Source organism: Lagopus leucura, unplaced genomic scaffold (genome assembly GCF_019238085.1).
Source record: "Lagopus leucura isolate 7727_CA_CO unplaced genomic scaffold, USGS_WTPT01 Super-Scaffold_760, whole genome shotgun sequence".
Classification (NCBI taxonomy): Eukaryota; Metazoa; Chordata; class Aves; order Galliformes; family Phasianidae; genus Lagopus; species Lagopus leucura.
The window spans coordinates 12,973,839-12,985,954 of record NW_024962257.1 but is presented as its reverse complement, the minus strand read 5'-3'; the positions used below and the strand labels follow the sequence as shown (position 1 = coordinate 12,985,954).

Genomic DNA, 12,116 nt, shown 5'->3' with positions numbered 1-12,116 from the left:
AGCTCCTTGCACCCCAAAGTCATGGTACTACAGAAGACAAAAGCAACGTTACGGCTCTTGCAGTGCAGAAGCTTTAAAGAAAGCTGTTAGCAAGAACTAGCAGAGGGCATGACTTCATGGGAATACAAGGGATTAATGCCGGGATTAATCTCTTGGATTCTCTCATCTGCGCAGTGCTTCAAGTCATTTATCACAATAAAATAGGACAAGGAAGCAGTGATTGCAGAGCCAGCAGCAAGCTCTGGGCTGAAAGCCCCGGCAGAAGAGGAGTGAGTGCCTGGCCAGAACGATACACATCTCTTCCCTTGAACACCTCATCTGAGCATCTCCTAGGAGACTGCAGATACAGTATGTGTTCTTCACCTAAAGCAGAGGAAGACCTCCTCACTCCACAGTCACCAGGAAAAACAGCTTTGCAGCCTTCTGCAGATTTTAAAGTCAGAGATCTTAGGCAAAGTTACTGTCATCTCAGGAAGTCACAAAGAGGACAAGGAGACCCTCCATGGAGGGAAATGATGAACAAAAGATGCTAAAAACACCCCACTGTTGGACTAACAAGCCTTCTGGCTTCACAGAGCAACCCCACAAAAAGCCAGATGCACACACAGAGCCAGGCTGCTAAGGAGTGAAGTGGGGAAATTGCATCAAGGCTGTTAGTGGGGGCATGGGCCAACCCAGGCTGCCCTCAAGGGATGCTGCTCTTGGAGGGCCCATAGTGCATGCACAGAGTGCCTGCCCACCCTCTCAGGCAACCTGAGAGCAATGCAGTGGCTTTTCTCCACTAAAACTATCCCTGAAAAAAAAAAAAAAAAGCCAACAGAAGTTACTGGAGGTGCTGGGCCTAAAAAGCAGAGCAGAACAACTGACCCAGCCAGGCTGCTGCTCCCTCCCACAGCGCAGGGGCCTCACTCCCACACGGTGCTGGGACACACAGGCAGGTCTTACCTGCTTCCTGATGCACTGCAGGACGGTGATAGCAGAGCCTTTGTGGTCAGCAAGGATGCGGATGGTCATTCCAGTGCGAGGGCTGCTGACAGCCACGATTCCATCCTTGCCCCCTGATAAAATCATTTCTCCTGTGGTCAAAGGAGAGAAGAGAACGGGATAATTCTTATAGAAGAGTCTGATATCATGGGACGGCAGAGTCCCAAAACACCTGAAAGATTGGGAACATCTGAACGAAGAGCTGGGTAAGATCAGATGTTTCAGGGACACACGCTAAATCACATCCAAACAAGAGCCAAAGCAGCTTGTAAACAGGAAGACAAAAAGGAATATTTGCTGCATCCAAACTACTTGCTTGTATCACTGCCAATATATCTGCCAAAACCATTTACCATGTGCTCTACTGACAGGTCTGCCAAAGTCCATTGGTACGAGCTCTCCCTGGGCCCAGCTTTTTGTGCAAGTTTTTGGAGGCAAGACCTGTGCTTGGGTAACCCTGATAAAAGCGAGCTGTGCTCCCCAGGCAACATCCCTGCTGTTACAACAAGCAATCTCACCATCTGTGGAGTAGGCAATTGCTGTCAGTGCGGTGGCATGGGGGTGCATTTTCAGCTCCATCTCTGTCCTGGAAATACTGAAGACACGGATGGTGCCATCACTGTATCCTGCCACCACATGCTGACTCTCAGCTTCCCATGCAACGTTGGGGTGAGGCTTCCAGGCCAGGCACTGGCAACTCTGCGAAGGAACCAGGGAAGAGAGATGATGACAGTGCAGACAGCAGGACTGGGCACAGCAAATGCACTAAAGGCTCCACCTGCGAGTATTTCTTCAGCTTCAGGTTGGTCTGTGAGGACAAAGCAGTCCAAGGCAGTTAGACTGCATCCTCTACCCAGACAAAAAGACTGAAGTGCCATAAAGGATTACCTGGTTCAGCACTTGAAACTGTACCACCAGCTCCATTCTGCTGAGGGACCAAACCCTCACGCTGCCATCTTCCCCACACGTGGCACAGAGAGTCTCATCAGGACTGAAGGACACCTCGGTCACCTGCAGCAAGGAGGGAGATGGGGAACAGGAGCCCTACAAATAACACAGCCTGCAGCACATCAGCCCCTCTTCCCCTCCCACTCCCCAGGACTCCTCCAAACATGAAGCCCCATGTGTGAAGGAAGGAGAGTTGTTTAATTTTTGTGCTGAGAAGAAATCTGGGACTGACAGCCAGGCTTGCAATGGAAATCATTAAACCTAACCACAAAGCTAAACCAGGCACTACACAACATAAATCTAAGTAAAAGATCTTCCACCACTTGAGATCTTCTAGTTTAGATCTTCGTGTTTTAGGCAAAGAAAATTCTCCATTACGGGTGTTCAGCAACCAGGCTGCTTCCACACATTGCAGCACTCCACAATTAAACCTCAGTGACTCAGCCAGCTGCATTTTCCACTCTGGCAGAAAGACCCACGGCTACTCACAGGCTGAGGCTGAGAAACACCTGAGGCTGAAGCAGCTGAGCCTGCGAATGCCTGCAGCACAACCCCTTGGGCACAGGCATGATGCAGAACACCCGCTGCTCCACGTAGCAAAGCACAACCATCCCTGCCCCTCAAACCTTGCTTTTGTGGCCGCTGATGAGCCGGATGCTCGTGCTCTCCTTCCAGTTGATGTACCACAGTGTTCCTGCTGTGGTGCCCACAATCCCCATTTCTAAAGAGTCATCGAAGGCCATGCTGACTATCGTCCCATCCAGGGTGATCTCATGTTCTAGCAGGACTGAGCTAGGTCTGGAAGAAGGGAAGATCCGAGAGGGAACACTCAGCTATTGGAAGACACTGCCTCCTCTAAATGCAATTTTCTAGTATGCACAGTGTTTAGAAAGCAGTTGTTCAGTGTGGGGCACCCGAATTCTGCACAGTGACTGGTGCTGCACAGAGACCATTGCTGATAGGAGAGAAGCAAAACAGGGGATGCAGCAGCATAAAAAGGAAACAAAGGTAAGATATTTTCATTCATTCTTTTAAAGGAGCTTCTATAAGCCACTGACTTAAACTCCACCCATTTCCAATACCAAGAAGATTGAGCTGTTAGCAAAAATCCAATAAAAATGACCATGCAGGAAGAGTCAAGAGTGAAGGGATGGAGGGAAGGTAAGGATGAAGAGCAGCAGCACGGCTGTGGGCAGAGCTCACACATCTGTGAAAAGCCACCTTTCAGGCAGCCCCCAGATGAGGGGAAGAGCACCTGAGGAGCACAGCACGAGGTGGGTGCAAGCAGGGCAGATGCTGGAGCTCACCTACCTGGCCTTGGGCCCCTTCGGCCTCAGCTCCTGCGTGGCCCCCACTGCCCACAGGCGGATGCGCTTCGCGTTGCTGCCGCTCACCAGCCTGTTGCAGCGGCACACCAGCACACCTGGGAGGCAAATGGAAGCACCCGTGGACACCCACCCATGAATAAACCCCACTGCTCTCAGCCACCAACTCCCTGGGCAGCACACCTGCTGTTCTCACAGCCCAGAAATAGCCCCCCAACCCACTCAGCTTTGACACCTGGCTCACAGATCAACTGCCACCCAATATGGAAAATCCATTTTTCCAGCCACAGCTGAAACGAGAGGCAGGCAAGCTCAGTGCTGCTTACAGCCTAACATTGGTGGCATTTAGAATCATAGAATCACCACGGTTGGAAAAGACCTCCAAGATCACCCTGTCCAACTGTCCACCTACCACCAGTACTTGCCCACTGCCCCACGTCCTTTAGCACCATATTTGCACCCACCGATCTCGCCCTCATCAGCCTCCCACATCATGAAGCAGCTGTTGGTCTCCGTGTCCCACACGCAGACCTGGCCTGAGTTGGTCCCACTGTAAAGAAGGGTGTCAGCCCTGTAGCAGAGGGATGTCAGCTCCACCGGCCCTAACACTTCAGGTGCAGGGGCCCTATGAACCTGCCAAGGCACACGAAGCAGAAAGGTCAAAGGGAACGTGCTGCTTAGCTAAAAGGGAAGCAAACCACCTCCTCCCACCTTCAATGCATTCAGCCTGCGCATCAGATACAACTGAAAGCCACTCAGGGCCAACATCACACTCTCACTAAGAGAGATCATCAGCTCTTGCAGAACTGTGGGGGCAGAGCCTCCATCTCTCTCACCAGGGCTTGGAAAAGATGTCAGAAATACAGAACGTAAATTTCAATAGATGATAAAACTGAGATTTTACCTTGAGATTGATGTCAGCCCCGTGCTGCTCCAGCAGCCAAAACGTAAGTGCTCCCTTCCCCACGCAGGCCATTTCTCTGTGAGAAAAAGGACTAAAAGCCATGTCATGGACTGGCTCGGAGATACGAGTCGATGACAGGAGTTCATAAGTGTAGGTACTCCACAGAGCAATGATTTGATCATTGTAGTCCCCTAGGTAGAACATGAAAGACAGTAGAAGGAGGGAACCAACCTGATGGAGCTGTAGGCGTCCCTACAGCAGAGGAGTTGGACTAGATGACCTTTAAAGGTCCCTTCCAACTCAAATGATTCAATTATTCTAATTCTGCAGCCTGAGTGTTTCCTTACGATGGCCATCAGCCAACACACACGTCACAATCTCATGTCATGCCACTGTTGTCTCAGGCAGAGGCACGTCTCTTTGCATGCATACTCAGCAAAAGCCAAGAAGTGCTTCTGTGGCAGCGAAGGCTCCGTGATGTAATAGGTTGGCATCCGAGCTGAGGATGAGTAGAGCTGGCCCAACATTTTGTGTTGGAGGTTGTAGCACATCTGGACCTACAGCACAGTCTGCAGCCGATGTCTGACTCAGCCAATGCTGGCCTGGTAGGGATTGCAGCACACAGAGCAGGCTTTCTGCTATTTCTGCATCCTTAGCACACACGCCCAACACAAGCCCTCCAGCAACACTATGAGCTCAGGACTAACAGCTTTGAACTGAGAAACAGAGGGTGCCATTGCTGAGAGCGATGCAGAGATGGGAACTGACCTTAATGGAAGCCACCACGCCTGGCAGGCAGCAGGAGGCAGCAGCCATGGCATGGTAAGCACCCCCAGCTCTCAGCCTGCACAGCAGGCACTTCATCAGCCTTCCCCAGGCTCCACAAATCAGGGCGGACTTTCAGCTTTTTCCTTCTCCACAGCCCAGAAAAGAGCTGGAGAAGGAGGGCTCCTCTCCCACGCTGCTCTGCAGAGAGCACAGAGCTCTCTCACTTGAGCAAGGCTTGCTTTTATTTCCAAGGGCAGACTCACCAGCTCAAAATGAATGTGCTGCCTGCTCCACAGGTCCTCTCTCTTGCAAAACTAGAACTTACTAATTGTGTATCTGTCCTTTAAATGTCCCTTGCCTAAACAAAACAGACAGCTTGAGTGTCCATCTTGTGCTGGCATCGCCGCCCGGCAGGAGGCTCACAGTGTGAGGCCTGGATACTTCTGTGCAGTTCCAGCTAAGCAATAAGAAGGCCAGGAGAAAGCATTTCCCTTTGGATACTATATACAGTAACTGCAAACTATTTACATGGCCTTAACAAGGACTAGTCAGCCAGAAAAAAAGCTGTAACTTCGAGCCTGCAGGGCAATGAGAGCAAGCCCAGCACCCATGCCTGGTAAACACAGGGCACATTTTCCCCCACAAAACGCTGACAGCTGCTCACTTGCAGAGCATCCCCAGGCTCACGGTCACTGCCAGGGGGACCTGAGATTACAAGCTGCATGATCCACTGTGCTGTTTATTAGGCTCCCTGATAATTTCACAGTGAAATGAAGTTCCAGTGCCAAAGCCACCCAGCAGCAGCTGCTGGTCAGAGCCGTGAGCTTGGTTTGCAGCTCACAGCTTTCATCCACTTACAGCAACTTCCTCCCTCAGATGCCCATTCCATGTCTACTCCTGTACCCACACCCAGCAGTTACAGGGGTACTCACCAATGGTAGCAAGGAACCTGTCATCCCGAGAGTATGCCATGGCTTGGACTTGTGTCTTGTGGTGGAAGAGACTTGCTGTACAAATCCCATCCTGGGTGTTCCAGATGCAGATCTGACAATGGGAGTCTCCATCTCTCTTTCCTGAGGCAGAAGCCAGAGCCTAACAGAATGATATGTTGTCATAGAGACCTTGGTAAGTAATTAGAGAACATTTCATTAGTGTTGGCAACTCTTAGACCCCCACTAAAGTCATGCAGCTGGCATGTGGGAAATTCTGCAAGAAAACCATCACCTGACAGGAGCAGGGAATGGTGGCATCACCCAGAGTGAGGGAACAGCCTCTGCTGTCACACCAAGCCAGCACAAAGAATAACTAGGCTCAAAACCCATTGGTTTTATTCCCACAACCCCAGGTCTCCATGCAGAAGGAAGATGAGAGAAATGGGATTATAATCAGTGATATTCCACTAGCCTGAAGTGATGCAGATCAAACAGCCCTGGGCAAGCAGAAGCCTCTCCTACCTGGGCATCGTGGCTGACAGCAAGTGTAGAGATCTCCTCTGCATGAGCAAGCCAGTGATTCTGTGATCCTGAGTGCAGGTCTTCAACCACGATGATGCAGCCACAGGTGTAGGCGAAGAAGCCTAGCAGAGAATGAGCAGATGGGATGTTTTCCTGTAAAGGCTCCACATACAGCACCCACTGCAACTCACACCACAGACCAGGGAAATTATTTTTGTTTAAGTAATTTGTAAAAGCTGACTCTTCCACGTAGCCTCTGCAGCATCCTTCCTACAGGCTGAGTGTGGAACAGGGCAAATCTCACTTCCCATAACCTAAGTAAAGCAAAGATGCTGGGCATTGCTCCAGCTTGGAGAAGGGAGTTGAGATGGATTCTCTGGCAGCTCTCACCCTCCTCTATCCATCTGACTACCAGAGCCTGAAGCTGTCCCTATCCACTTTCACCAGCAGCAAAGAAGTGTTACTGGGCTTTGTCAGCACGAAGAACCACCTGCTAAAGATCCCAACCCAACAGCTGGAATAACAGACCTCAGCTCAGTGTGTGCACGCTGACAGCTCACACAGCTCCCAGCCCTGGGCACCCCCCCCAACATACCTGTGTCCGGGTCCCACACCATGTTCCCTCTGCCATTTCCATTGTAGCCAATTACTGCTTTCAGCTTCAGGACTTCGTTGCCAGCTGGAGGAGATAAAAAACTCTGCAAGAAAAACAGACACAGGCTTAAAGTAAGCTGAGAGGACGGTTTGATCAGGTGCATTCAGGACACACATAAGAAAAGCATGCATGCAAGCACACGCATCAAACTCACACACACAACACCCAAATTCATGCCAGTGCTCACACAATTCACATTCAGCCCATCAATGGATCAATAAGAATGTGCACGCATACATATAAAAGAGAAACTGCACCGACACAGCCAGAAACAGATGCTTTCAGACAGGGCACAAAACAGGCTGGCAGCAGTTCCCCATCTGATGAGCAGCTGCTAATCCTGCTGGGCAGGAGTTCGGTGGGTTTTTGAGCTGCTGATGCACTTTGAAGAGGAACACAGTGAGGGAAAAAGCACCACCAGGTGGGGGGCAGAGGAGGGAACTAAGGATGCGAGATGAATGTAGCTGTTCTCCCACCCACCGTGAGCAGCAGAGCTTAGGGAAAGGTTGAGTTTCTGTTCTATTATCACTCTGTTTATTAACAGAGCAAGAGCTGTGCCTTAACTACCTTCGCTACCCCCGATGGATTGCCTTCCCCAGCCTGCTTTGCCAATGCATCTGCTTGCAAATATGTGTGTGATGAATCACGCCACTGCTCGCTTGTCTTTCACTTTCAATAGCACATGCCATTTCCATTGCCTTTGAATCAAAATTTATGCAGATTTGCTGAACAGAAAACAGAATTGAGAGCGACTCACTTTTTGCTAGTCTGGAAAGAGCTGCATGCAGAGGAGAGAGGTGGACTAACGTTAAGGGTTTCTGTTTGGACATCAGACCCGGGGGTGCTTTCCACCAAAGAACAAAAATCAGTAACAACTCTGAAAAGCCACCTTGCCCAGCCCCCAAAAGCCTCATCCTCGCCCGGCCCAGCAACCAGCACAGTTCTCACCTGGGGGAGCACAGAGGCCTTAAAGTGAGGAGTGAAATGCCGGTAGGAATCCGGGCGGACGCAGCACTGCGACTGGGGACTGCTGGTCTCCTTTCTGGGTTCTGCCGTACAAAGAAAACAGTGCCTATGTGATGCTGCTGCCCATGGGATTGGTTTGGGATCAGCAGCTATCTTGTGGCTTGTCTGTTCTGATGATGTGTGTGTGCATACACACTAACACATGGGAGAGGAAAAACTCCGCTGCAGAGCCACACATGCTTCTGTACAACGATGTGAGGGGTTTCCAGGAGCAAAGGAAGAACACCCATCCCTTCCATCACCCCACTCAGCCACGCTCCAAACAGCCTAAAGACATCCACGATGCACACATGGCTGCAAAGCAGAAGTCACGCAGCCAGAAAGAGGTCTCTAAGCAGAGCAGCAGAGGCATAGTTTTATGTTGAAGCTTTCCAGCAAATCCTGCCTGGGGCTGAGCGCTGGCAGCTGCGTGCTTCTGGCAGCTCGCCATACGCGGCTGGAGCTTTGAGGCTGTGCCTCTATTAATAGAGGCATAGGGAGCTTTAATTTCAGCTGGCTTTAATAGAACTTGCCACTTAGAGATGATACGGGCTCCAAGAAGCTGAAGAGGGGCTTCTGGCACGCCGAGAAGCAGCAGCAGGGAAAGAGCCAGGCAAACAAGCAGACCTGGGGGCCAGCATGAGAATCCCTCCCCATCACACCTGAGACGAGGAAGGCACCTGAGGAGCACACTGCTGCCCCTTATTTCACATCTCAGCACACCACTGGAGAGCTGTTGTGGGACTGCCTGTGCTGCATTTACAGTGATTTTTCTTTGCTTTTCAGGGACAGACCAAGCTGCCATGCAGGATACATGCTGTGCCCCAAGCAGCCAAGATCTGGGATAGGTGGAGATGGTCCCAAGTTACCATGTGCTGATGGTGCAGCAGGCCTGCAGCTCTGTGGCCTCACTTTGGGTCTCACAACAATAAGATCCTCGCTCCTGGCCGCCTCTGCCACAAAGACTGAGGCGCCTTTGTCTCCATTCTCCACTGCTCTGCCAGGCAGACAGGCCTCCTCCTCTCTGTCTGACTCTGAGAAAATACCTGAAGAGAAAGAACAGCAGGACAGAACCGACCGCGTCTTCCAGGACTGCTTCACGCCTGACCGACCCACTGATTTCTGGTAGTGGTTCTGCTCGGTGTCACAACCCATCTGTTAGAGTGGAGGGCAAAGCAGACATTTCCTGCTGGGTACGTCCAACAGGGTGTTTACCACTGCCTTCACAGGAGCTGTGCCAGCAGCTCAGCGTTTGGAGTTACAGCAGCACTGAACTCCCACACCTCTGGCTAGCTTTGTCCACATTAGAAGGAAAGTGCAGACTGCTCTGTCAGTCTGCAGGGAGGGGATGAGCAGCAGAGTCAGCTCTGAGGATGCTGGAGAACTAGGCAAGGAGCTTTTCCCAAAATGAGATCAACTTCCCCTTTTCCTGCAAGCAATTCCTCTTACTTTGACATCCCGCTGTGTGGACAGGGCTGACATCCAGACATGGTGGTGAGGACAACAGTGGAAGAGGAATTGTCTGCCGAGGTACATCAGACACATCCTTTAGCTTCTCAGAGCTCTCTTCTGTGAAAATAAAACGCTTTGTGTAACTCCCATAGTCCCTTAAACCCTCTTCTCTTCCCGGGACAACCAATGACGATGGCTCCAAGCTCCTGCTCCATCATTCAAGGGGGACAGACAGAGCGTGGACAGCGAGGCCAGGGAGCAAGAAGACAGAAAAGATAGAGGGAGGAGGCCAGGGGCAGGGAAGGACAAAAGGCAAAAGGCTGAGCTACCTATCAAGAAACCCAGATCCACTCTGCTCAGAACATCCCCTCCTTGGCAGACTTTTACTGAGAAGTGCTAGTTAACCGGAGACTGCCAACGGGACTAATTAGCCAGTTACCCCCTACTACTTGACTATCCTTCTTGGAAAGAACCGAAATCCATTCCCACAACCCCTATCCACTACCAGGAAAAGCAGCTGTGGGAGAGCTGCTGACCAGAGCAGCTCAGGGCAGCAAGCAAACTTACCTGCTGCCAGCAGCAGAGGGGACTCAGAGGAACGAGTCCTACAAAGGCAACAAGAGCAGTGTTACACAGAGAGGAGCTGGAGGAAGGGGAAGCACAGAGCTAACACGGCACTTACAGGGCTGGGGGAGACCCCTCTGCAGGTGCAGCTAGGAAATCCCAGAGGAAGATGGCATCTCCAACGCTGACGACGTGCCGCTGGTCTGGGGTGAAGGCCACCTGGCACACAGGCTCTGAGTGGCCAATGTACACCTGGGAGAGAAAGTGTCATGAATTCCATCATCACTCTGTCAAAGAGGAGACCGTGGCTGCCACACAGTGGCTCCCTGCAAGCATCCATCCATCCTCCATTCATCCTTGGGGAAGGATGCTTCTGTCTGCACTCCTCAGCAGAGGATCATCACACAGACAGCAGCAGCACGCAGTGCTCAAACCCAGGGGTCACCTCAAACACGCTGGCCCAAGCCACATATCTGCCACTTTCTTCTCCAGGGATTCAGAAATGCTTTATCTGATGGATCAGGGGAACAGCAGCCTTCTTCCCTCCCCAGATGCAGTACCTGGAAGTTGATGCTGAAGCGCATCTGGTAGTCCCACACTTTGATAACCTTGTCGCCAGCAGTGAGCAGGTACCTGGCATCCTTACTCAGTGCCAAGGAAGAGCAGGACAACTTGTGCACGGGGGACACCTGAGGACAGGGCACAGCACCAGCAGCATTAACTCTCACTATCAACCAGTTACACCCTTCTTCGTCAACAGGAAATAACAGGTCAGTGGGATGAAGATGAGGGGAATGCTTTTGGCCTCTGGTGAAGTTTAGAGCAGCAGACAAGAGATGCCCTGAGAAAGGTCTGCACTTGCTCCCCAGTCCTTCTGTTTCTCCAGGAGTGTGAAGATCACTGGACACACCGTGGTCTGGACAGATTCACTACGACGCAGTCAGATTTCAAAATATCAGTGGGTCACTTGGGTATTTCATTAGCCCATCTGTGAGATAAGCTAACTTAACTTGCCCCCCTATCACCAGCCCACTGCAGTGTAGTAATACAGGTTCATGTCCTTATGCTTCAGCAAGAGGAGAGCAATGTGGCAGTACAGAAAACAAGGACAAGCTCAGGTTCACCCTAACCAAGACCACACTGTGACAGCCACATGCTCACCTCTCGTGTTTTACTTGGAAGCCTTCAGGATGAGCTCTTCCCTCACACAGCCTCCTGAGGTGCCCAAACCCCACACGAGGTGATCCCTCAGACATGAATTCCTTCGTGCCCTACCTCTCGCACCAGCCGTCCTGTTTTTGCATCAAGCACAAGGATTTTGTTGGAAGAAGTGGACACCAGGAGCTCTCCTTGCGACACAGGAGCAAAGCAGATTCTCACTGCAGAGTCCAAGGCCGTACTGTTCACATCAAGGATGCTGATGTCCACCCTCAGCAGCTGTGAAACAAGAAGCTGCTGAATATCCTGGAGCAAGTGCTGGGGGAGGCTCAGGAACAGCTGCTGGGCAGGCATTGGGGCTGCTCTGGTGGCTCTCCTAACACAAGGCTACAGAGTTCCCCACACCCCTTCTCGTGCTCCAGCTGGACATCCCACAAGGTGCTGCAGGGCAAAAGCAACATCCCCACTGCCCACTGCTGCTCTTCAAATGATCTTTCTAGAGGGGAGCGAAGCTGAGAAGCAGCAGCAGCCTTGACTTGGCTGTTTCCAGCTCACAGAGTGGAAAACTAAGCTGTAAGCACCTGAGTAAGCACCTGCTGCGCTGGGGAGGCCCTCTCCAATGCTCTGCCCAACTCCTGACCTATCTCACTGGTTGTAAATCTACAGGGATTTTCTTCCCCAGCACTGCAGGGAGCCTGCTGGTACCTCATCCAGAGAGCAGGCCTCCATCACGGTCACAACGTACTTGGAGGGCCCCACGAAGGCCAGGAGGCAGCTGTCCCCACTGAGCACCAAAGCATCAGGACCACTGCCAGCATCCTGGGCCACCACGTTACCTGAGGGCCACAGCAAGAGAGAGGGTGAGGAGAGGAGCAGATGTCATTCTGCAGCACGCTGTG

The 12,116-nt window shown here is 51.6% G+C and overlaps 1 protein-coding gene across 3 annotated transcripts in view; it reads right to left on the bottom strand.

Annotated features, from left to right (window-relative positions):
• WDR90 (WD repeat domain 90) overlaps positions 1 to 12,116 on the bottom strand; it is a 29,058-nt gene that overhangs the window by 3,387 nt on the left and 13,555 nt on the right. For 2 of the 3 annotated variants that reach the window (XM_042864711.1, XM_042864712.1), the window contains exons 22-39: positions 11,923 to 12,053; positions 11,335 to 11,496; positions 10,620 to 10,748; positions 10,178 to 10,311; positions 10,063 to 10,100; positions 9,493 to 9,612; positions 8,913 to 9,089; positions 7,987 to 8,087; positions 6,979 to 7,081; positions 6,384 to 6,505; positions 5,862 to 6,021; positions 4,162 to 4,352; positions 3,722 to 3,890; positions 3,244 to 3,355; positions 2,559 to 2,730; positions 1,873 to 1,995; positions 1,503 to 1,683; positions 946 to 1,076 (exon numbers count right to left, since the gene is read on the bottom strand). In XM_042864711.1, the coding sequence (XP_042720645.1) occupies positions 946 to 1,076; positions 1,503 to 1,683; positions 1,873 to 1,995; positions 2,559 to 2,730; positions 3,244 to 3,355; positions 3,722 to 3,890; positions 4,162 to 4,352; positions 5,862 to 6,021; positions 6,384 to 6,505; positions 6,979 to 7,081; positions 7,987 to 8,087; positions 8,913 to 9,089; positions 9,493 to 9,612; positions 10,063 to 10,100; positions 10,178 to 10,311; positions 10,620 to 10,748; positions 11,335 to 11,496; positions 11,923 to 12,053 (2,456 nt within the window). Of the gene's footprint in view, positions 1 to 47; positions 424 to 945; positions 1,077 to 1,502; positions 1,684 to 1,872; positions 1,996 to 2,558; positions 2,731 to 3,243; positions 3,356 to 3,721; positions 3,891 to 4,161; positions 4,353 to 5,861; positions 6,022 to 6,383; positions 6,506 to 6,978; positions 7,082 to 7,986; positions 8,088 to 8,912; positions 9,090 to 9,492; positions 9,613 to 10,062; positions 10,101 to 10,177; positions 10,312 to 10,619; positions 10,749 to 11,334; positions 11,497 to 11,922; positions 12,054 to 12,116 lie in introns of those variants that run through there. The other variant, XM_042864713.1, reaches the window with a different exon arrangement.